Source organism: Oncorhynchus clarkii, chromosome 12 (genome assembly GCF_045791955.1).
Source record: "Oncorhynchus clarkii lewisi isolate Uvic-CL-2024 chromosome 12, UVic_Ocla_1.0, whole genome shotgun sequence".
NCBI lineage: Eukaryota > Metazoa > Chordata > Actinopteri > Salmoniformes > Salmonidae > Oncorhynchus > Oncorhynchus clarkii.
The window spans coordinates 98,133,373-98,159,262 of record NC_092158.1 but is presented as its reverse complement, the minus strand read 5'-3'; the positions used below and the strand labels follow the sequence as shown (position 1 = coordinate 98,159,262).

The window sequence follows — 25,890 nt, the reverse complement described above, 5'->3', positions numbered from 1 at the left end:
TATACTGCCACTATTTTCACCACCAAAGAATATCAGTGTGATTTTAATATGATTTGACTCTTTGCAGGCTGTCAGGCTGTCTAGTCACAGAGGAAGGCTGTGCTTCTCTGGTCTCAGTTCTGAGGTCAAACCCCTCACACCTGAGAGAGCTGGATCTGAGCTACAATCACCCAGGAGACTCAGGTGTCAGACTGCTCTCTGCTGGACTGGAGGATCCACACTGCAGACTGGAGAAACTCAAGTATGTAGAGGGTTTATGTCGATGTTCATATCAGACATGTTTGACTTATCAGGCTAGTTAAGACAAACATTCTGACCACCACTTTGACAAAGTTATATGCTGACTGTGTGTGTGTGTGTGTGTGTGTGTGTGTGTGTGTGTGTGTGTGTGTGTGTGTGTGTGTGTGTGTGGGTGAGTGTCCTGTCTGTATGTGGACAAAGTTGTGTTTGTTCAGTGTTCAGTGTCAATCTCTCACACACTGGACACACACACACTGGACACACACAGACACACACTGGACACACACACACTGGACACACACACACACTGGACACACACACACACAAACTGGACACACACTGGACACACACACTGGACACACACACACACTGGACTCACACACTGGACACACACACACTGGACACACACACAAACTGGACACACACTGGACTCACACACTGGACACACACACACTGGACACACACACACCCACACTTGACACACACACACACACACTGGACACACACACGCTGGACACACACACACACAAACACACACTGGACACACACACACACTGGACACACACACACACACACACTGGACACACACACACTGGACACACACACACACACACTGGACACACACACACTGGACACACACTGGACACACACACTGATCAAAAACACACACTGGACACAGACACACACTGGACACACACACACTGGACACACACACACTGATCGCAAACACACACTGGACACAAACACACACTGGACACACACACACTGGACACACACACACTGATCACAAACACACACTGAACACAAACACACACTGGACACAAACACACACTGGACACACACACACTGGACACAAACACACACTGGACACACATAGACACACACTGGACACACACAGACACACACTGGACACACACACACACTGGAAACACACACACACTGGACACACACAAACACACACTGGACACAAACACACACTGGACACACACACACACTGGACACAGACACACACACACACACACTGGACACACACATACACACACACTGGACGCAGACACACACTGGACACACACACACACACACACTGGACACAGACACACACACTGGACACACACACACACACTGGACACACACACACACTGGACACACACACTGGACACAAACACACACTGGACACAAACACACTGGACACAAACACACACTGGACAAACACACACACACAGACAAACATTTGCTTGATATATGCTATATACTGTACGTACGTGTGTGTGTGTGTGTGTGTGTGTGTGTGTGTGTGTGTGTGTGTGTGTGTGTGTGTGTGTGTGTGTGTGTGTGTGTGTGTGTGTGCGTGTGAGTGAGTTCAGGTGTATCCCTCAATGACTGTCTGTTCTTCTGCTTACCGCTACAGTGTGGAACATGGTGGAGAGAACAGAATGATTCCTGGGCTTAGAAAATGTGAGTGTTGACTGCTGTGAAGAATATGACTAAGAATAAGTCTTAATTCAAGTTAAGTCAAAGTCAAAGACCACCATCATTACTTACTTGGTCATATGAAATATCAGCTGTAATTCTACAGAAGCAGAAATCAGGGACACCAAAGTTTACAAAGAATTGCTTTGACTGTGTGTGTGTGTGTGTGTGTGTGTGTGTGTGTGTGTGTGTGTGTGTGTGTGTTCATTTTGTTCATGATGCACACAGGTGCACACAGGTGTGTGTGTAATTAAGTGAACTAGTGAGTTTTATATTACCATACAGTATAACATATGATCATTCAACAAGTCTCAAGTTACCTTAACTTCTCCTTTTGATACCTAGAAACATCTACATTAAATGAATTAGTGAAAAGTGAGTTAACATTCTAATGTGAATGATGATGATTTCTAATATTGTGTCTGGTTTCATCCATCAGATGTCTGTGATCTCACACTGGATCTAAACACAGTAGACAGACGCCTCTCTCTGTCTGATGAGAACAGAAAGGTGACATGGAGGAGAGAGGAGCAGCCGTATCCTGATCACCCAGAGAGATTTAAGAACTGTGGACAGGTGCTGTGTAGCGAGGGTCTGACTGGACGCTGTTACTGGGAGGTAGAGTGGAGTGGGAGAGAGGCTGGAATAGGAGTGACATATAAAGGAATCAGCAGGAGAGGAGGGGTTAAGGACTGTTGTCTTGGATACAATGACAAGTCCTGGAGTCTGGTCTGCTATGACAACAGATACTCTGCCTGTCACAATAATAATCCCACGACCATAGACGTCCCCTCCTCCAGCTCCCACAGAGCAGGAGTGTATCTGGACTGGCCAGCCGGCACTCTGTCCTTCTATAGAGCCTCCTCTGACACACTGACCCACCTGATCACATTCACCTGCACATTCACTGAGCCCATCTATCCAGGGTTTAGGGTTTATGGTGTTGACTCCTCAGTGTCCCTGTAAATAATAACCTGTAAATAATTACCAGTGATCCACACACACACACAGACACACACATTGGACACACACACACACACAGACACAAACACTGGACACACAAAAACACACTACATACACACACACACACTGGACACACAAATACCGCACACACACACACACACACACTGGACACACACGCACACTGATATACACACACACTGGACAAACACACACTGGACAAACACACACACAGGACAAACACACACACACACTGGACAAACACACACACACACACACTGGACAAACACTCACACACACACACACACACACTAGACAAACACACACACACACACACACAGTGGACACACAGTGGACACACACACACACACACACAGACACACACACACACACAGGAAACACACACACACAGGACACACTTGACACACACACACTGGACACACACACACTTGACAACTCTCAAGCAACAGGCACCTCTTCCTATAATTGTGACCTTGACCCAGGACCTCTTACAATAATACTGTAAAATACCAATGTGATCATTTGTTGTAGGTCTTTATGTTGAATAACAAATTGTACAATCATATCTGGACATACGCTCCATAGTTGTACAATTATATATGGACATACGCTCCATAGTTGTACAAGTATACAAGGATATATTGTACTTTTCATAATAAAACAGACTTGAAACAAGAAAAAGCCTGTTAATTGTGAAAACAATATAGTTATTGATTTTATGTTGCCTCTGTCAGGTTGACCTTAAGGGAATTTTTATCAATGATGACTAATTATGTATACATTTCAATCAGGACTGACTAATCAGAATACTATTATGTTACTGTATATGTACTAATCAGAATACTATTATGTTACTGTATATGTACTAATCAGAATACTATTATGTTACTGTATATGTACTAATCAGAATACTATTATGTTACTGTATATGTACTAATCAGAATACTATTATGTTACTGTATATGTACTAATCAGAATACTATTATGTTACTGTATATGTACTAATCAGAATACTATTATGTTACTGTATGTGTACTAATCAGAATACTATTATGTTACTGTATATGTACTAATCAGAATACTATTATGTTACTGTATATGTACTAATCAGAATACTATTATGTTACTGTATATGTACTAATCAGAATACTATTATGTTACTGTATATGCACTAATCAGAATACTATTATGTTACTGTATATGTACTAATCAGAATACTATTATGTTACTGTATATGTACAAATCAGAATACTATTATGTTACTGTATATGTACTAATCAGAATACTATTATGTTACTGTATATGTACTAATCAGAATACTATTATGTTACTGTATATGTACTAATCAGAATACTATTATGTTACTGTATATGTACTAATCAGAATACTATTATGTTACTGTATATGTACTAATCACAATACTATTATGTTGCTGTATATGTACTAATCAGAATACTATTATGTTGCTGTAAATGTATGAGTTTTCTTTCTTGATCCCGGTACTGAATATAATGTGTGTGAATGTCGTCAAGAGGTAGAACAATGACTGTCTGTTCCTTGGTAGGAATGAATGAACGATATCTTCAGACTGGCTAGAATGCTTATCTACACCGGAAAACCTTGGCTCAGCCGTAAATTATATTAAATTGGTAGTGAGACGGATGTGGGAAGGCTTGAGATACAGCCTTTGTACTGGAACGGAGATGGCACGGGTTGGTACTGGAACTAATGACGTCATTTTCAGTTTATAACCTGTGGTAACCTGTATCGTGTTCAGTACTCTCGTGAATAAACTCTGCTGGTTGACTTTAAGACTGGGCTCTGTCCATTACTATAGAATAAGGGTCATACAAATCCTTATGAATTGAAAGAGTGTTTAATTTTAATTGGGTATTAAAACATAGAGTAATTTAATTCCTTTAACATCATTCTACTACTGTATAGCCTGGTTGTTGTTATTAAATAGTGCTTTGTATCAGTCATTCTACTACTGTATAGCCTGGTTGTTGTTATTAAATAGTGCTTTGTATTAGTCATTCTACTACTGTATAGCCTGGTTGTTGTTATTAAATAGTGCTTTGTATCAGTCATTCTACTACTGTATAGCCTGGTTGTTAGTGTTGTTATTAAATGGTGCTTTGTATCAGTCATTCTTCTACTGTATAGCCTGGTTGTTAGTGTTGTTATTAAATGGGGCTTTGTATCAGTCATTCTACTACTACTGTATAGTCTGGTTGTTAGTGTTGTTATTAAATGGGGCTTTGTATCAGTCATTCTACTACTACTGTATAGTCTGGTTGTTGTTATTAAATGGTGCTTTGTATCAGTCATCTTCTACTGTATAGTCTGGTTGTTAGTGTTGTAAAATTATTTTAACAACTCTAGTGACTTGGGTCTTGTACGTGTGCCCTTTCTGTTCAAATGCAATTTGCAGCTTTTTTGTCTAAATTCTTATTAATAAAAACTTTGAAATAATATTTAATTAATCCTCTCCAAACTGGTCTGATTTACAGAGCCTCAATACTGATCTTAACCACAGAGTGGGGCTGTAACACAGAGGAACTGTTGTGAGACAGTTGTTGTATCCCAAAACTGTGTGTGCGTGTGTGACATTCCCACACATTTGTGTGTATGTGTTACACTCTAGACTTGACATTGTTTACAATGCTGACATATGTGTATATAAGAGGTACAGAATACATATCTATCTGAACCAACCACACATGGGTCTATAATGAGGTACAGAACACATCTATCTGAACCAACCACACATGGGTCTATAATGAGGTACAGAATACATATCTATCTGAACCAACCACACATGGGTCTATAATGAGGTACAGAATACATATCTATCTGAACCAACCACACATGGGTCTATAATGAGGTACAGAATACATATCTATCTGAACCAACCACACATGGGTCTATAATGAGGTACAGAATACACATCTATCTGAACCAACCACACATGGGTCTATAATGAGGTACAGAATACATATCTATCTGAACCAACCACACATGGGTCTATAATGAGGTACAGAATACATATCTATCTGAACCAACCACACATGGGTCTATAATGAGGTACAGAATACATATCTATCTGAACCAACCACACATGGGTCTATAATGAGGTACAGAATACACATCTATCTGAACCAACCACACATGGGTCTATAATGAGGTACAGAACACATCTATCTGAACGAACCACACATGGATCTATAATGAGGTACAGAACACATATCTATCTGATCCAACCACACTTGGGTCTATAATGAGGTACAGATTACATATCTATCTGAACCAACCACACATGGGTCTATAATGAGGTACAGAACACATATCTATCTGATCCAACCACACTTGGGTCTATAATGAGGTACAGAATACATATCTATCTGAACCAACCACACATGGGTCTATAATGAGGTACAGAATACACATCTATCTGAACCAACCACACATGGGTCTATAATGAGGTACAGAATACATATCTATCTGAACCAACCACACATGGGTCTATAATGAGGTACAGAATACACATCTATCTGAACCAACCACACATGGGTCTATAATGAGGTACAGAATACATATCTGAACCAACCACACATGGGTCTATAATGAGGTACAGAACACAAATCTATCTGAACCAACCACACATGGGTCTATAATGAGGTACAGAATACATATCTATCTGAACCAACCACACATGGGTCTATAATGAGGTACAGAATACATATGTAACTGAACCAACCACACATGGGTCTATAATGAGGTACAGAATACATATGTAACTGAACCAACCACACATGGGCCTATAATGAGGTACAGAATACATATCTGAACCAACCACACATGGGTCTATAATGAGGTACAGAACACAAATCTAGCTGAACCAACCATAGAACCACTGAAAGCTTAGGGTTAGGGTTGGGTTAGATTTAGGGTTAGGGTTGGGTTAGGGTTTGGGTTGGTGTTAGGGTTGGGTTAGGGTTAAGGATAGGGTTAGGATTGTGAATAGGGTTGGGTTGAAGCTTGGTAGGTTAGAGTAGGCTAGGTAGGGTTAGAGTTGGGGTTGGGTTAGGGTTGGGTTAGGGTTGGGTTGGTGTTGGGGTTGGGTTAGGGTTAGGGTTGGGTTAGGGTTGGGTTGGTGTTCAGGTTAGGTTTTTGGTTAGGGTTCGAGTTGGGTTAGGGTTAGGTTAGGGTTTGGGTTGGTGTTAGGGTTAGGGTTAAGGATAGGGTTAGGGTTGTGAATAGGGTTGGGTTGAAGCTAGGGTTAGGGTTAGGGTTGGGTTGGTGTTAAGGTTAGGTTTTGGTTAGGGTTAGAGTTGGGTTAGGGTTAGGGTTATGTTTTGGGTTGGTGTTAGGGTTAGGGTTAAGGATAGGGTTAGGGTTGTGAATAGGGTTGGGTTGAAGCTAGGGCTAGGGTTAGGGTTGGGTTGGTGTTCAGGTTAGGTTTTGGTTAGGGTTAGAGTTGGGTTAGGGTTAGGGTTAGGGTTAGTGTTAGGGTTAGGGTTGGGTTAGGATTAGTGTTAGTGTTGGGTTAGGGTTAGAGTTGGGGTTGGGTTAGGGTTGGGTTAGAGTTGGGGTCGAGTTAGGGTTGGATTAGGGTTAGGTTAGGGTTAGGGTTGGATTAGGGTTGGGTTAGGGTTAGGGTTGAGTTAGGTTTGGGTTAGTGTTGGATTAGGGTTGGGTTAGGGTTAGGGTTGAGTTAGGGTTGGGTTAGGGTTAAGGATTGAGTTGGGTTAGTGTTGGGTTGGGTTAGGGTTAAGGATATAGTTGGGTTAGTGTTGGGTTAGGTTAGTGTTGGGTTGGGTTAGGGTTAGTGTTGAGTTGGGTTAAGGATATAGTTGGGTTAGGGTTGGGTTAGGGTTGGGATTGGGTTGGGTTAGGTTTGGATTAGGGTTGGGTTAGGGTTGGGTTGGATTGGTTTAGGGTTAAGGATATAGTTGGGTTAGGGTTGGTTTAGGGTTGGGTTGGTTTAGGGTTAAGGATATAGTTAGGGTTGGGTTAGGGTTGGGTTGGTTTAGGGTTAAGGATATAGTTGGGTTAGGGTTGGGTTGGTTTAGGGTTAAGGATATAGTTTGGTTAGGTTAGTGTTGGGTTGGGTTAGGATTGGGTTGGGTTAGGGTTGGATTAGGGTTAGGGTTGAGTTAGGGTTAAGGATTGAGTTGGGTTAGGTTAGTGTTGGGTTGGGTTAGGTTAGTGTTGGGTTGGGTTAGGTTAGTGTTGGGTTAGGGTTGGATTAGGGTTGGGTTAGGGTTAGGGTTGAGTTAGGATTAAGGATTTGAGTTGGGGTTGGGTTATGGTTGGGTTAGGTTTAGGGTTGGGATAGGGTTAAGGGTTAGGGTTGGGATTGGGTTATGGTTGGGTTAGGTTTAGGGTTGGGATAGGGTTAAGGATAGAGTTGGGTTAAGGTTAGGGTTAAGGATATAGTTGGGTTAGGGTTGGTTTAGGGTTAGGGTTGGGTTAGGTTTATTGTTGGGTTAGGGTTGGTTTAGGGTTGGGTTGGGTTAAGGTTAGGTTTAGGGAAGGGTTAGGGTTGGTTTAGGGTTGGGTTGGGTTAGTGTTGGTTTATGGTTAAGGATATAGTTGGGTTAGGGTTAGGTTAGTATTGGGTTGGGTTAGTATTGGGTTAGGGTTGGTTTAGGGTTAGGTTAGTGTTTGGTTGGGTTAGGGTTAAGGATGTAGTTGGGTTAGGGTTAGGTTAGTGTTGGGTTGGGTTAGGGTTGGTTTAGGGTTAGGTTCGTGTTGGGTTGGGTTAGGATTGGGTTAGGGTTAGGGTTGGTTTAGGGGTTAGGGTTAGGTTAGTGTTGGGTTGGGTTGAAGCCAGCATGTGGATGGACTTGAGAATTAGGTTTAGGATATATAGTTAATTCTCTGACTGTATTGACTTGATAATAAGGTTGATGATATATAGTTTATTCTCTGACTGTATTGACTTGAGAATAAGGTTGAGGATATATAATTAATTCTCTGACTGTATGACTTGAGAATAAGGTATAGGATATAGAGTTAATTCTCTGACTTATTTGACTATAGAATAAGGTTTAGGATATATAGTTAATTCTCTGACTGTTTTGACCCAATGGAACCCCATTTCTAGTCCTGTAAACAGAAACAGAACAACATACATGGAAATGAGTTCAACACGTTTTAGTGTATTTTTAGTTTTAATCATGTTCATTTGTATCTCTCTCTTTATGGCAGATTCTCAGTCGGTTTCCATGGTCCATTAACCTAACAGCCTGGCAGGTCTACACAGTGAGAGAGAGAGAGAGAGAGAGAGGGTGGGGGGCGAGATAGAGGGGAGAGACAGCGGCTCTCACCCCCTCTGAGCACCCCCCCTGTCAGCCACCCTGATAGCCCTTCTGACAACCCCCCGCCCCACACACACACACCCACTGAGGACAAACACAAGACACAGATTGTACTACTTATGGACTCAAATTGGAAATATATAGAAGAAAAAAAACTTTTTCCCAAACACAGTGTGTCTAAACTCTGGTGTCCAAACACCCAGTGCACCCTGGACCTTCTGTCTGAGGCCAAACTAGGCTCACCCAGCCACATAATAATACACACAGGCACAAACGACCTGAGAGCACAGCAGGAAAGGGTGGCCACAGCACTGAAGGGAGTGATTGAAAAGGCTTCTTCTACTTTCCCCAATGCACAAGTGGTTATCTCCACCCTGGTACCACGAAAAGACTTCCACCCTGACACAATACAGCGGGTAAACGCAAGTATTTCCCGTGACTGTGCCTCAAAACCAAATGTTTTCCTGGCCCACCACTCTACCCTGGACTTGAACAGTCTCTATGACCAGGTCCACCTCTACAAGGCAGCAGTGCCCACCTTTGTCCGAACTCTAAAGGACATCGCTCTCAAACGTATCCCCAACACTTCACACAGGAGCAACAGATCAATAGACACCCCACCCAGACCAGCGAGACACCCTCCCAGACCTGCAGGACCCCCCCTGGACCTACACATAGAGGACCCACGCCAAGAGGAATTACATCCAGACCACAGCACCCCCAGACACATCCACACCCCCACCCCAACCAATCAACACCCCCCCACGTCAACCATGCCCACACCCAAATTTAGGCCCCCTCAGATCAGACCTATGCCACCCCCATGCACCCCACCCCCGCAAAGAGGGCCTCAACATGGTAGCCACACATACGCCCAGGTAGTGAGCGGGCAAACAGTCCCAACCCCCACTCTCACACTCGCCCAAGCCCTTCTGACAACCCCCCAGATGCTCAGCAGGCTCTGCTCACACTTACTGGCCTGAGGCCAAACCACGACCAACAACATTGGACACTCTATGGAACAAAAAGCCTTCACTATATCATCCTGGAATAACCAAGGCCTGAGGTCATCTGCCTTTGGCCTAAAGAGCAGGAACCCGGACTTCACTAAAGAAATCGGTAATACAGACATTGTCATCCTGCAAGAAACCTGGTATAGAGGAGACGGACCCACTGGTTGCCCTCTAGGTTACAGAGAGCTGGTAGTCCCACCACCAAACTACCAGGTGTGAAACAGGGAAGGGACTCAGGGGGTATGCTAATTTGGTATAGAGCAGACCTAACTCACTCCATTAAATTAATCAAAACAGGAACATTCTACATTTGGCTAGAAATTCAAAAGGAAATTATCCTAACAGAGAAAAATGTTCTCCTGTGTGCTACCTATATCCCCCCACTAGAATCCCCATACTTTAATGAAGACAGCTTCTCCATCCTGGAAGGGGAAATCAATCATTTCCAGGCCCAGGGACATGTACTAGTCTGTGGCGACCTAAATGCCAGAACCGGACAAGAACCTGACACCCTCAGCACACAGGGGGACAAACACCTGCCTGGAGGTGACAGCATTCCCTCCCACATATGCCCCCCTAGGCACAACTATGACAACATAACCAACAAAAACGGGTCACAACTCCTGCAGCTCTGTCGCACGCTGGGTATGTACATAGTCAATGGTAGGCTTCGAGGGGACAACTATGTTGGGTACACCTATAGCTCATCTCTTGGCAGTAGTACTGTAGACTACTTTATCACTGACCTCAACCCAGAGTCTCTCAGAGTGTTCACAGTCAGCCCACTGACACCCCTATCAGACCACAGCAAAATCACAGTCTACTTAAAGAGAGCAATACTCAATCATGAGGCATCAAAGCCAAAGGAACTGAGTAACATTAAGAAATGCTATAGATGGAAGGAATGCAGTTTGGAAACCTACCAAAACACAATTAGGCAACAACAAATTCAATCCCTTTTAGACAATTTCCTGGGTAAAACATTGCACTGTAATAGTGAAGGTGTAAACTTGGCAGTAGAAAATCTTAACAGTATATTTGACCTCTCAGCTTCCCTATCAAATCTAAAAATCTCATATAGAAAATCGAAGAAAATTAACAATAATGACAAATGGTTTGATGAAGAATGCAAATATCTAAGAAAGAAATTGAGAAACCTGTCCAACCAAAAACATAGAGACCCGGAAAACCTGAGTCTACGCCTTCACTATGGTGAATCACTAAAACAATACAGAAATACACTACGGAAAAAGAAGGAACAGCATGTCAGGAATCAGCTCAATGTAATTGAAGAATCCATAGACTCTAACCACTTCTGGGAAAATTGGAAAACACTAAACAAACAACAACACGAAGAATTATCTATCCAAAATGGAGATGTATGGGTAAATCACTTCTCCAATCTTTTTGGCTCTATAACATAGAATAAAGAGCAAAAACATATACATGATCAAATACAGATCTTAGAATCAACTATTAAAGACTACCAGAACCCACTGGATTCTCCAATTACATTGAATGAGTTACAGGACAAAATAAAAACTCTCCAACCCAAAAAGGCCTGTGGTGTTGATGGTATCCTCAATGAAATGATCAAATATACAGACAACAAATTCCAATTAGCTATACTAAACCTCTTTAACATCATCCTTAGCTCTGGCATCTTCCCCAATATTTGGAACCAAGGACTGATCACCCCAATCCACAAAAGTGGAGACAAATTTGACCCCAATAACTACCGTGGAATATGCGTCAACAGTAACCTTGGGAAAATCCTCTGCATTATCATTAACAGCAGACTCGTACATTTCCTCAATGAAAACAATGTACTGAGCAAATGTCAAATTGGCTTTTTACCAAATTACCGTACAACAGCCCATGTATTCACCCTGCACACCCTAATTGACAACCAAACAAACCAAAACAAAGGCAAAGTCTTCTCATGCTTTGTTGATTTCAAAAAAGCCTTCGACTCAATTTGGCATGAGGGTCTGCTATACAAACTGATGGAAAGTGGTGTTGGGGGTAAAACATACGACATTATAAAATCCATGTACACAAACAACAAGTGTGCGGTTAAAATTGGTAAAAAACACACACATTTCTTCACACAGGGTCGTGGGGTGAGACAGGGATGCAGCTTAAGCCCAACCCTCTTCCACATATATATTAATGAATTGGCGCGGGCACCAGAAAAGTCTGCAGCACCCGGCCTCACCCTACTAGAATCCGAATTCAAATGTCTGCTGTTTGCTGATGATCTGGTGCTTCTGTCACCAACCAAGGAGGGCCTACAGCAGCACCTAGATCTTATGCAGAGATTCTGTCAGACCTGGGCCCTGACAGTAAATCTCAGTAAGACCAAAATAATGGTGTTCCAAAAAATGTCCAGTCACCAGGACCACAAATACAAATTCCACCTAGACACTGTTGCCCTAGAGCACACAAAAAACTATACATACCTTGGCCTAAACATCAGCGCCACAGGTAACTTCCACAAAGCTGTGAATGATCTGAGAGACAAGGCAAGAAGGGCATTCTATGCCATCAAAAGGAACATAAATTTCAACATACCAATTAGGATTTGGCTAAAAATACTTGAATCAGTCATAGAGCCCATTGCCCTTTATGGTTGTGAGGTCTGGGGTCCGCTCACCAACCAAGACTTCACAAAATGGGACAAACACCAAATTGAGACTCTGCACGCAGAATTCTGCAAAAAATATCCTCCGTGTACAACGTAGAACACCAAATAATGCATGCAGAGCAGAATTAGGCCGATACCCACTAATTATCAAAATCCAGAAAAGAGCCGTTAAATTCTATAACCACCTCAAAGGAAGCGATTCCCAAACCTTCCATAACAAAGCCATCACCTACAGAGAGCTGAACCTGGAGAAGAGTCCCCTAAGCAAGCTGGTCTTGGGGCTCTGTTCACAAACACACCCTACAGAGCCCCAGGACAGCAGCACAATTAGACCCAACCAAATAATGAGAAAACAAAAATATAATTACTTGACACATTGGAAAGAATTAACAAAAAAACAGAGCAAACTAGAATGCTATTTGGCCCTAAACAGAGAGTACACAGCGGCAGAATACCTGACCACTGTGACTGACCCAAAATTAAGGAAAGCTTTGACTATGTACAGACTTAGTGAGCATAGCCTTGCTATTGAGAAAGGCCGCCGTAGGCAGACATGGCTCTCAAGAGAAGACAGGCTATGTGCTCACTGCCCACAAAATGAGGGGGAAACTGAGCTGCACTTCCTAACCTCCTGCCCAATGTATGACCATATTAGAAATACATATTTCCCTCAGATTACACAGATCCACAAAGAATTCGAAAACAAATCCAATTTTGATAAACTCCCATATCTACTGGGTGAAATTCCACAGGGTGCCATCACAGCAGCAAGATGTAGTATGTATGTAGGGAATAGGGTGTTATAGAGCTCTGGTCAAAGTAGTGCACTATGTAGGGAATAGGGTGTTATAGAGCTCTGGTCAAAGTAGTGTAGTACAGTATGTAGGGGATTGGGTGTTATCGAGCTCTGGTCAAAAGTAGTGCACTATGTAGGGAATAGGGTGTTATAGAGCTCTGGTCAAAGTAGTGCACTATGTAGGGAATAGGGTGTTATAGAGCTCTGGTCAAAAGTAGTGCACTACAGTATGTAGGGAATAGGGTGTTATAGAGCTCTGGTCAAAGTAGTGCACTACAGTATGTAGGGAATAGGGTTTTATAGAGCTGTGGTCTATAGTAGTGTACTACAGTATGTAGGGAATAGGGTGTTATAAAGCTCTGGTCTAAAGTAGTGCACTATATAGTGAATAGGGTGCCATAGAGCTCTGTTCAAAGTAGTGTACTCTATAGGGAATAGGGTGTTATAGAGCTCTGGTCAAAGTAGTGTACTCTATAGGGAATAGGGTGCCATAGAGTTCTGTTCAAAGTAGTGTACTCTATAGGGAATAGGGTGCCACTTTGGGACAGAAACTCAGACTTGAATCACTGATCCTTGAGACAGCTAGTTGTTCATACGGTGTTGTTATTAATGATTAACCTTGAAATGCAGTGGGCTGAATCAGGGTCACACAGTGTTGTTATTAATGATTAACCTTGAAATGCAGTGGTCTGAATCAGGGTCACACAGTGTTTGTTGGAAGTCTTAAATAAATCTACTCTGAAACAAAGGTATCACCACAAACACATGGTTCTGGGCTTAATGAAAGAAGACACCTGTACCATGTCAGATATGGAGTTGAAATGTATTACATGTTGAGTTGCATCCCAATATGACACTTTATATACATCACAGAAGACTGAAATATAACAAAACTATTTGGCAGAGAAACACCGGATTTTCAGCCTTAAAAAACAATTAATGTTTATTAATTATGAAATTATATAAAATATGAATAACATTCCACCATGAGGTCACTAGGTAATAATGATACAATATGAATAACATTCCACCATGAGGTCACTAGGTAATAATGATACAATATGAATAACATTCCACCATGAGGTCACTAGGTAATAATGATACAATATGAATAACATTCCACCATGAGGTCACTAGGTAATAGTGATACAATATGAATAACATTCCACCATGAGGTCACTAGGTAATAATGATACAATATGAATAACATTCCACCATGAGGTCACTAGGTAATAATAATACAATATGAATAACATTCCACCATGAGGTCACTAGGTAATAATGATACAATATGAATAACATTCCACCATGAGGTCACTAGGTAATAGTGATACAATATGAATAACATTCCACCATGAGGTCACTAGGTAATAATGATACAATATGAATAACATTCCACCATGAGGTCACTAGGTAATAATGATACAATATGAATAACATTCCACCTGAGGTCATAAGGTAATTTGACTGCAGGAAAGCAGCTACACAGCGATTTGATTGTTGTCACGACTTTTACCAAAGTCGTTTCCTCTCTTTGTTCGGTGGTCGAAGTCACCGGTCTTCTAGCCATCATTGATCCATTTTTCATTTTCCATTGGTTTTGTCTTGTCTTCTTACACACCTGTTTTCAATCTCATTCATTACCTGTTGTGTATTTAACCCTCTGTTTCCCCTCATGTTTTTGTCAGAGATTGTTTTATGTCAGTGTTGTAGTTGTATAGGTTCGCGACAGGTCATCGTACCCATTTGTTATTTATGCACATATAGTGTTTGGAGTAGGTTTAGTGGACTGCTAATTAAAAGACTCCATTACATTCCGTTTGACTCTCCTGCGCCTGACTTCCCTGCCACCTATACACATGTTTCTGACAGATTGTAAACCCTTGGCTTTTCTCGTAAACAGCTTTAACTAGTTTTCTGATGATGCTGACATGGGGTCACTGTCACAAGACTTTGCCAGAAATGATGCTGTCCTAAGTTAATCAGTAACACAAATTATACCAAGTCTCTTGACTTTGGGGAGGTGAATAAACTTTTCCCAGGGTTTCTTTCCCAGCACAAAGATTCTGGTTTTGAATTCAGGCTGCAAGGTAAGGATCCTACCAGGGATTATTCATGTAGGATTCGTAGAATGTTGATATTATGATAGTAAGGATCCTACCAGGGATTATTCATGTAGGATGTTGGTAGAATGTTGAAGTTGGGATAGTAAGGATTTTACCAGGGATTATTCACGTCTGATGTTGGTAGAATGTTGAAGTTGGGATAGTAAGGATCTTACCAGGGATTATTCATGTCTGAAGTTGGTAGAATATTGAAGTTGGCATAGTAAGGATTTTACCAGGGATTATTCATGTCTGATGTTGGTAGAATGTTGAAGTTGGGATAGTAAGGATTTTACCAGGGATTATTCACGTCTGATGTTGGTAGAATGTTGAAGTTGGGATAGTAAGGATCTTACCAGGGATTATTCATGTCTGATGCTGGTAGAATGTTGAATTTGGGATAGTAAGGATCTTACCAGGGATTATTCACGTCTGATGTTGGTAGAATGTTGAAGTTGGGATAGTAAGGATTTTACCAGGGATTATTCATGTCTGATGTTGGTAGAATGTTGAAGTTGGCATAGTAAGGATTTTACCAGGGATTATTCATGTCTGATGTTGGTAGAATGTTGAAGTTGGGATAGTAAGGATTTTACCAGGGATTATTCACGTCTGATGTTGGTAGAATATTGAAGTTGGGATAGTAAGGATTTTACCAGGGATTATTCACGTCTGATGCTGGTAGAATGTTGAAGTTGGGATAGTAAGGATTTTACAAGGGATTATTCACGTCTGATGTTGGTAGAATGTTGAAGTTGGGATAGTAAGGATTTTACCAGGGATTATTCACGTCTGATGTTGGTAGAATGTTGTAGTTGGGATAGTAAGGATCCTACCAGGGATTATTCACGTCTGATGTTGGTAGAATGTTGAAGTTGGGATAGTAAGGATTTTACCAGGGATTATTCACGTCTGATGTTGGTAGAATGTTGTAGTTGGGATAGTAAGGATCCTACCAGGGATTATTCATGTCTGATGTTGGTAGAATATTGAAGTTGGGATAGTAAGGATCCTACCAGGGATTATTCACGTCTGATGTTGGTAGAATGTTGTAGTTGGGATAGTAAGGATCCTACCAGGGATTATTCACGTCTGATGTTGGTAGAATGTTGTAGTTGGGATAGTAAGGATCCTACCAGGGATTATTCACGTCTGATGCTGGTAGAATGTTGAAGTTGGGATAGTAAGGATCCTACCAGGGATTATTCACGTCTGATGTTGGTAGAATGTTGAAGTTGGGATAGTAAGGATTTTACCAGGGATTATTCACGTCTGATGTTGGTAGAATGTTGAAGTTGGGATAGTAAGGATCCTACCAGGGATTATTCATGTCTGATGCTGGTAGAATGTTGAAGTTGGGATAGTAAGGATTTTACCAGGGATTATTCACGTCTGATGTTGGTAGAATATTGAAGTTGGGATAGTAAGGATTTTACCAGGGATTATTCACGTCTGATGCTGGTAGAATGTTGTAGTTGGGATAGTAAGGATTTTACCAGGGATTATTTACGTCTGATGTTGGTAGAATGTTGAAGTTGGGATAGTAAGGATTTTACCAGGGATTATTCACGTCTGATGTTGGTAGAATGTTGAAGTTGGGATAGTAAGGATTTTACCAGGGATTATTCATGTCTGATGCTGGTAGAATGTTGAAGTTGGGATAGTAAGGATTTTACCAGGGATTATTCATGTTTGATGCTGGTAGAATGTTGAAGTTGGGATAGTAAGGATTTTACCAGGGATTATTCACGTCTGATGTTGGTAGAATGTTGAAGTTGGGATAGTAAGGATTTTACCAGGGATTATTCACGTCTGATGTTGGTAGAATGTTGTAGTTGGGATAGTAAGGATCCTACCAGGGATTATTCACGTCTGATGTTGGTAGAATGTTGAAGTTGGGATAGTAAGGATTTTACCAGGGATTATTCACGTCTGATGTTGGTAGAATGTTGTAGTTGGGATAGTAAGGATCCTACCAGGGATTATTCATGTCTGATGTTGGTAGAATATTGTAGTTGGGATAGTAAGGATCCTACCAGGGATTATTCACGTCTGATGTTGGTAGAATGTTGAAGTTGGGATAGTAAGGATCCTACCAGGGATTATTCACGTCTGATGTTGGTAGAATGTTGAAGTTGGGATAGTAAGGATTTTACCAGGGATTATTCACGTCTGATGTTGGTAGAATGTTGAAGTTGGGATAGTAAGGATTTTACCAGGGATTATTCACGTCTGATGTTGGTAGAATGTTGTAGTTGGGATAGTAAGGATCCTACCAGGGATTATTCACGTCTGATGTTGGTAGAATGTTGTAGTTGGGATAGTAAGGATCCTACCAGGGATTATTCACGTCTGATGTTGGTAGAATGTTGTAGTTGGGATAGTAAGGATCCTACCAGGGATTATTCATGTCTGATGCTGGTAGAATGTTGTAGTTGGGATAGTAAGGATCCTACCAGGGATTATTCACGTCTGATGTTGGTAGAATGTTGAAGTTGGGATAGTAAGGATCCTACCAGGGATTATTCATGTCTGATGCTGGTAGAATGTTGAAGTTGGGATAGTAAGGATTTTACCAGGGATTATTCACGTCTGATGTTGGTAGAATATTGAAGTTGGGATAGTAAGGATTTTACCAGGGATTATTCACGTCTGATGCTGGTAGAATGTTGTAGTTGGGATAGTAAGGATTTTACCAGGGATTATTTACGTCTGATGTTGGTAGAATGTTGAAGTTGGGATAGTAAGGATTTTACCAGGGATTATTCACGTCTGATGTTGGTAGAATGTTGAAGTTGGGATAGTAAGGATTTTACCAGGGATTATTCATGTCTGATGCTGGTAGAATGTTGAAGTTGGGATAGTAAGGATTTTACCAGGGATTATTCATGTTTGATGCTGGTAGAATGCTGAAGTTGGGATAGTAAGGATTTTACCAGGGATTATTCACGTCTGATGTTGGTAGAATGTTGAAGTTGGGATAGTAAGGATTTTACCAGGGATTATTCACGTCTGATGTTGGTAGAATGTTGTAGTTGGGATAGTAAGGATCCTACCAGGGATTATTCACGTCTGATGTTGGTAGAATGTTGAAGTTGGGATAGTAAGGATTTTACCAGGGATTATTCACGTCTGATGTTGGTAGAATGTTGTAGTTGGGATAGTAAGGATCCTACCAGGGATTATTCATGTCTGATGTTGGTAGAATATTGTAGTTGGGATAGTAAGGATCCTACCAGGGATTATTCACGTCTGATGTTGGTAGAATGTTGAAGTTGGGATAGTAAGGATCCTACCAGGGATTATTCACGTCTGATGTTGGTAGAATGTTGAAGTTGGGATAGTAAGGATTTTACCAGGGATTATTCACGTCTGATGTTGGTAGAATGTTGAAGTTGGGATAGTAAGGATTTTACCAGGGATTATTCACGTCTGATGTTGGTAGAATGTTGTAGTTGGGATAGTAAGGATCCTACCAGGGATTATTCACGTCTGATGTTGGTAGAATGTTGTAGTTGGGATAGTAAGGATCCTACCAGGGATTATTCACGTCTGATGTTGGTAGAATGTTGTAGTTGGGATAGTAAGGATCCTACCAGGGATTATTCATGTCTGATGCTGGTAGAATGTTGTAGTTGGGATAGTAAGGATCCTACCAGGGATTATTCACGTCTGATGTTGGTAGAATGTTGAAGTTGGGATAGTAAGGATCTTACCAGGGATTATTCACGTCTGATGTTGGTAGAATGTTGTAGTTGGGATAGTAAGGATTTTACCAGGGATTATTCACGTCTGATGTTGGTAGAATGTTGTAGTTGGGATAGTAGTCAGAGATGGTGTGTAAATGACTAAGATTCAAGCCTCTTCAATGACGGAAGTTTGTTTCTTTGTTTTGTGTTTATTTGTACCTTGGACCCAGTGGTGTAAAGTACTTCATTAAAACTTAAGTCAGAGACCGGTGTGTAAATGATATAATATGAACCTGGATCATCATAATGATTCTTTCTACATGTTATAATATGAACCTGGATCATCATAATGATTCTACATGTTATAGTATGAACCTGGATCCATAATAATGATTCTACATGTTATAGTATGAACCTGGATCATCATAATGATTCTACATGTTATAGTATGAACCTGGATCATCATAATGATTCTACATGTTATAATATGAACCTGGATCATCATAATGATTCTACATGTTATAATATGAACCTGGATCCATAATAATGATTCTACATGTTATAATATGAACCTGGATCATCATAATGATTCTACATTTTATAATATGAACCTGGATCATCATAATGATTCTACATGTTATAATATGAACCTGGATCATCATAATGATTCTACATTTTATAATATGAACCTGGATCATCATAATGATTCTACATTTTATAATATGAACCTGGATCATCATAATGATTCTACATTTTATAATATGAACCTGGATCATCATAATGATTCTACATGTTATAGTATGAACCTGGATCATCATAATGATTCTACATGTAATAATATGCCATGGTGTTTACTGGCCAAAGGTTAAACTGCTGTTATGATTATGATATACTATGGTGTTGTGTCACTAGACTTTGACCAGATATTATTGCATCCAAAGATCAACTGAACCTAGAACATAGATACAGAGACACTTGTCATCAGGAAGGTTCTCTCTCAACACAACGGAAAATATCTCAATGACTTGACATGTTCTGGTTGTGAATTCAGGCTACAAGGTAAGACTCTTCCCAGGGATTATTGTAAAGTGTGTAGAGACATTAAATGTCTGGTGTTTTTTAGTGTAGTGAATGACAGTAAAACACTCAGATCTAACAGTCCATTTCACCTGGGACAGCTACGTGACAGTTCAATCATACAAAATGGCGCTAACTGGGTGTAGTCAAGTCACATTAAAACATGTTTTTCATATAGCTTACTGGGTGTAGTCAAGTCACATTATAACATGTTGTTAATGTAGCTAACTGGGTGTAGTCAAGTCACATTATAACATGTTGTTCATATAGCTAACTGGGTGTAGTCAAGTCACATTATAACATGTTGTTCATATAGCTAACTGGGTGTAGTCAAGTCACATTATAACATGTTGTTCATATAGCTAACTGGGTGTAGTCAAGTCACATTATAACATGTTGTTCATATAGCTAACTGGGTGTAGTCAAGTCACATTATAACATGTTGTTCATATAGCTAACTGGGTGTAGTCAAGTCACATTATAACATGTTGTTCATATAGCTAACTGGGTGTAGTCAAGACACATTATAACATGTTGTTCATATAGCTAACTGGGTGTAGTCAAGTCACATTATAACATGTTGTTCATATAGCTAACTGGGTGTAGTCAAGTCACATTATAACATGTTGTTCATATAGCTAACTGGGTGTAGTCAAGTCACATTATAACATGTTGTTCATATAGCTAACTGGGTGTAGTCAAGTCACATTATAACATGTTGTTCATATATCGTATTATACTATTCATATATTGTGGTTATTTTACAATTTGTAAAAATGTTAATGTATCATAGTTCTAAATTATTTTTCATCATATGAAACTACTGAACAGATTTTATTGTTATTATGAACTGAATTCAGTAACAGCATCATAATATCATACCTGTTGAACAAAACACTAGAATGAGATAAATTATTAAAAGAGAAAGTGAGACATTGTTATTATTAATATTATATATTAGATTGTTATTATTATTATTATTATTATTATTATATTATATAATATTATTATTATTATTATAATATTACTCTTTTAATATTGGTATTATTTATTATTATCTATTAATTAAATCACCTGACTGTTTGGATTAGTTATCTATTAATTAAATCACCTGACTGTTTGGATTAGTTATCTATTAATTAAATCACCTGACTGTTTGGATGTGTCTGTTAGTAAATGTTTTATTTATAAGAGATCATGAATCAAATAGAACAATTGACCTTCAATAATTAATTGTCACTGTGTTAACCACAACCAACATGTTGGATCTCTGTTTAGTTGACACTGTGTTAACCACAACCAACATGTTGGATCTCTGTTTAGTTGTCACTGTGTTAACAACAACCAACATGTTGGATCTCTGTTTAGTTGTCACTGTGTTAACAACAACCAACATGTTGGATCTCTCTTTAGTTGTCACTGTGTTAACCACAACCAACATGTTGGATCTCTGTTTAGTTGTCACTGTGTTAACCACAACCAACATGCTGGATCTCTGTTTAGTTGTCACTGTGTTAACCACAAACAACTTGCTGGATCTCTGTTTAGTTGTCACTGTGTTAACCACAACCAACATGTTGGATCTCTGTTTAGTTGTCACTGTGTTAACCACAACCAACATGTTGGATCTCTGTTTAGTTGTCACTGTGTTAACCACAACCAACATGTTGGATCTCTGTTTAGTTGTCACTGTGTTAACCACAACCAACATGTTGGATCTCTGTTTAGTTGTCACTGTGTTAACCACAACCAACATGTTGGATCTCTGTTTAGTTGTCACTGTGTTAACCACAACCAACATGCTGGATCTCTGTTTAGTTGTCACTGTGTTAACCACAACCAACATGCTGGATCTCTGTTTAGTTGTCACTGTGTTAACCATAACCAACATGTTGGATCTCTGTTTAGGGATCAGTGCTCTAAAATGAGTCTCTCTGGGGAGAGAGAGGAAGGGGGCCCTGCCTCTAAAATGAATGTCTCTGGGGAGAGAGAGGAAGGGTGCCCTGCCTCTAAAATGAGTCTCACTGGGGAGAGAGAGGAGGGGGGCCCTGCCTCTAAAAGGAATGTCTCTGGGGAACATGGCACCAAATCTAAGAGGTGAGAGGGACCATTTTTTAAAGATTTTATGAATTGTTTATATCCAAAACACAATATCCACCATCTTTTCTCGTTTGTGTTTTTTCATGAGAAATGAAGGCTGATGGGTAAAATATTACTGTTCTAAGATATTACATTTTAAATAGAGTTTAGTGACATTTTACTGAGAACATCACAGCAAGATTAAACTAATATTATTCTCTAGATTCTCCCATTTAATTTGCGCCATAAAGCCCCACAGTGGAGGTGTCATAGTACCCATAACACCTAGCGGTCAAACAGGGAAATGGTTCCAATAGTTTTATAGAGCCCCACAGTGGAGGTGTCATAATACCCATAACACCTAGCGGTCAAACAGGGAAATGGTTCCAATAGTTTTATAGAGCCCCACAGTGAAGGTGTCATAATACCCATAACACCTAGCGGTCAAACAGGGAAATGGTTCCAATAGTTTTTCCAATAGAAAACATGAGCTGGAGCACACCCAGATATTTTTTATGTGGAGGTTCTAACTAACGGCTAATAAACTATAAGATATAAAAATAAATTGAGTCTCACACTCCATATATAAACTCCATGTATAAACTCTATGTATAAACTCCATATATAAACTCCATGTATAAACTCCATGTATAAACTCCATATATAAACTCCATGTATAAACTCCATGTATAAACTCCATGTATAAACTCCATATATAAACTCCATGTATAAACTCCATATATAAACTCCATATATAAACTCCATGTATAAACTCTATGTATAAACTCCATGTATAAACTCCATGTATAAACTCTATGTATAAACTCCATAGATAAACTCCATGTATAAACTCCATGTATAAACTCCATGTATAAACTCCATGTATAAACTCCATGTATAAACTCCATATATAATATATAAACTCCATGTATAAACTCCATGTATAAACTCCATGTATAAACTCCATGTATAAACTCCATGTATAAACTCCATATATAAACTCCATATATAAACTCCATGTATAAACTCCATGTATAAACTCCATGTATAAACTCCATATATAATATATAAACTCCATATATAAACTCCATATATAAACTCCATATATAAACTCCATATATAATATATAAACTCCATGTATAAACTCCATATATAAACTCCATATACTATATAAACTCCATATATAAACTCCATATATAAACTCCATATACTATATAAACTCCATATATAAACTCCATATATAAACTCCATATATAAACTCCATATATAACCTCCATATATAAACTCCATATATAAACTCCATGTATAAACTCCATATACTGTATAAACTCCATGTATAAACTCCATGTATAAACTCCATGTATTAACTCCATATATAAACTCCATATATAATATATAAACTCCATATATAAACTCCATGTATAAACTCCATATATAAACTCCATATTTAAACTCCATATATTAACTCCATATATTAACTCCATATATAAACTCCATATTTAACTCCCAGTAATTTATTGGGTTTTTACCAACGTTTCAGCATCACTGTGTCTTCTTCAGGGTGATGTCATGAATACTTGAACCAGGTTATGTAGACAAACAGTGAAATTAGTGCAACCAATGACAATAGTGAGGGGTGTGTCATAATTACTAAACCAATGACAATAGTGAGGGGTGTGTCATAATTACTAAACCAATGACAATAGTGAGGGGTGTGTCATAATTACTAAACCAATGACAATAGTGAGGGGTGTGTCATAATTACTAAACCAATGACAATAGAGAGGGGTGTGTCATAATTACTAAACCAATGACATTAGAGAGGGGTGTGTCATAATTATTAAGTTAATTAAAATTAATTAGTGAAACTGTTAATAAAACAATAGTTTATGGTATATTGAATATAGTAGGTTATATTATATATATCCCCCTCTCCTATTGTTACATTCACTAGTTAATGGTGTATTAAATATAGTAGGTTATATTATATATATCCCCCTCTCCTATTGTTACATTCACTAGTTAATGGTGTATTAAATATAGTAGGTTATATTATATATATCCCCCTCTCCTATTGTTACATTCACTAGTTAATGGTGTATTAAATATAGTAGGTTATATTATATATATCCCCCTCTCCTATTGTTACATTCACTAGTTAATGGTGTATTAAATATAGTAGGCTATATTATATATATCCCCCTCTCCTATTGTTACATTCACTAGTTAATGGTGTATTAAATATAGTAGGTTATATTATATATATCCCCCTCTCCTATTGTTACATTCACTAGTTAATGGTGTATTAAATATAGTAGGCTATATTATATATATCCCCCTCTCCTATTGTTACATTCACTAGTTAATGGTGTATTAAATATAGTAGGCTATATTATATATATCCCCCTCTCCTATTGTTACATTCACTAGTTAATGGTGTATTAAATATAGTAGGTTATATTATATATCCCCCTCTCCTATTGTTACATTCACTAGTTAATGGTGTATTAAATATAGTAGGCTATATTATATATATCCCCCTCTCCTATTGTTACATTCACTAGTTAATGGTGTATTAAATATAGTAGGCTATATTATATATATCCCCCTCTCCTATTGTTACATTCACTAGTTAATGGTGTATTAAATATAGTAGGCTATATTATATATATCCCCCTCTCCTATTGTTACATTCACTAGTTAATGGTGTATTAAATATAGTAGGTTATATTATATATATCCCCCTCTCCTATTGTTACATTCACTAGTTAATGGTGTATTAAATATAGTAGGTTATATTATATATATCCCCCTCTCCTATTGTTACATTCACTCAAACAACTTGGTCATTGTTGGGTTAGGTTAGGGTTAGGGTTGGGGTTGGGGTTGGGTTAGGGTTGGGTTGGGTTAGGGTTGGGTTAGGGTCTGGTCTGGGTTGGGTTAGGGTTGGGTTGGGTTAGGGTTGGGTTAGGGATGGGTTAGGTTAGGGTTGGGTTTGGGTTGGGTTAGGGTTGTGTTAGGGTTGTGTTAGGGTTGGGTTAGGGTTGGGGTTGGGTTGGGTTAGGGTTGGGTTAGGGTTGGTTTAGGGTTAGGGTAAGTGTTGGGTTAGGGTTGGGTTGGGTTATGGTTGGTTTAGGGTTGGGTTAGGGTAAGTGTTGGGTTAGGGTTGGGTTAGGGTTGGTTTCGGGTAAGTGTTGGGTTAGGGTTGTGTTAGGGTTAGGGTTGTGTTAGGGTTGATATAGGCTTGGGTTAGGGTTGGGTTAGTGTTGGGTTGGGTTGGGTTAGGGTTGGGTTAGGGTTGGGTGAGGGTTGGGTTAGGGTTAAGTTTGGGTTGGGTTGGGTTGGGTTAGGGTTGGGTTGAGTTAGGGTTTTGTTGGGTTAGGGTTGGGTGGGGGTTGGGTTGGGTTAGGGTTGGGATAGGGTTGGGTTGGGTTGGGTTAGGGTTGGGCTGGGTTAGGGTTGGGTTG

The 25,890-nt window shown here is 39.6% G+C and overlaps 1 protein-coding gene and 1 long non-coding RNA gene across 3 annotated transcripts in view; both read left to right on the top strand.

Moving 5' to 3' along the window:
• The window catches only part of LOC139421719 (NLR family CARD domain-containing protein 3-like), a 91,872-nt gene extending 88,465 nt beyond the window's left edge, over positions 1-3,407 (top strand). The window contains exons 9-10 of one of the 2 annotated variants that reach the window (XM_071172833.1): positions 68-264; positions 2,150-2,689. In XM_071172833.1, the coding sequence (XP_071028934.1) occupies positions 68-264; positions 2,150-2,676 (724 nt within the window). In that variant the 3' untranslated portion in view covers positions 2,677-2,689. Of the gene's footprint in view, positions 1-67; positions 265-2,149; positions 2,690-3,173 lie in introns of those variants that run through there. The other variant, XR_011635671.1, reaches the window with a different exon arrangement.
• The window catches only part of LOC139421744 (uncharacterized), a 261,838-nt gene that overhangs the window by 165,154 nt on the left and 70,794 nt on the right, over positions 1-25,890 (top strand). The window lies entirely within an intron of this gene.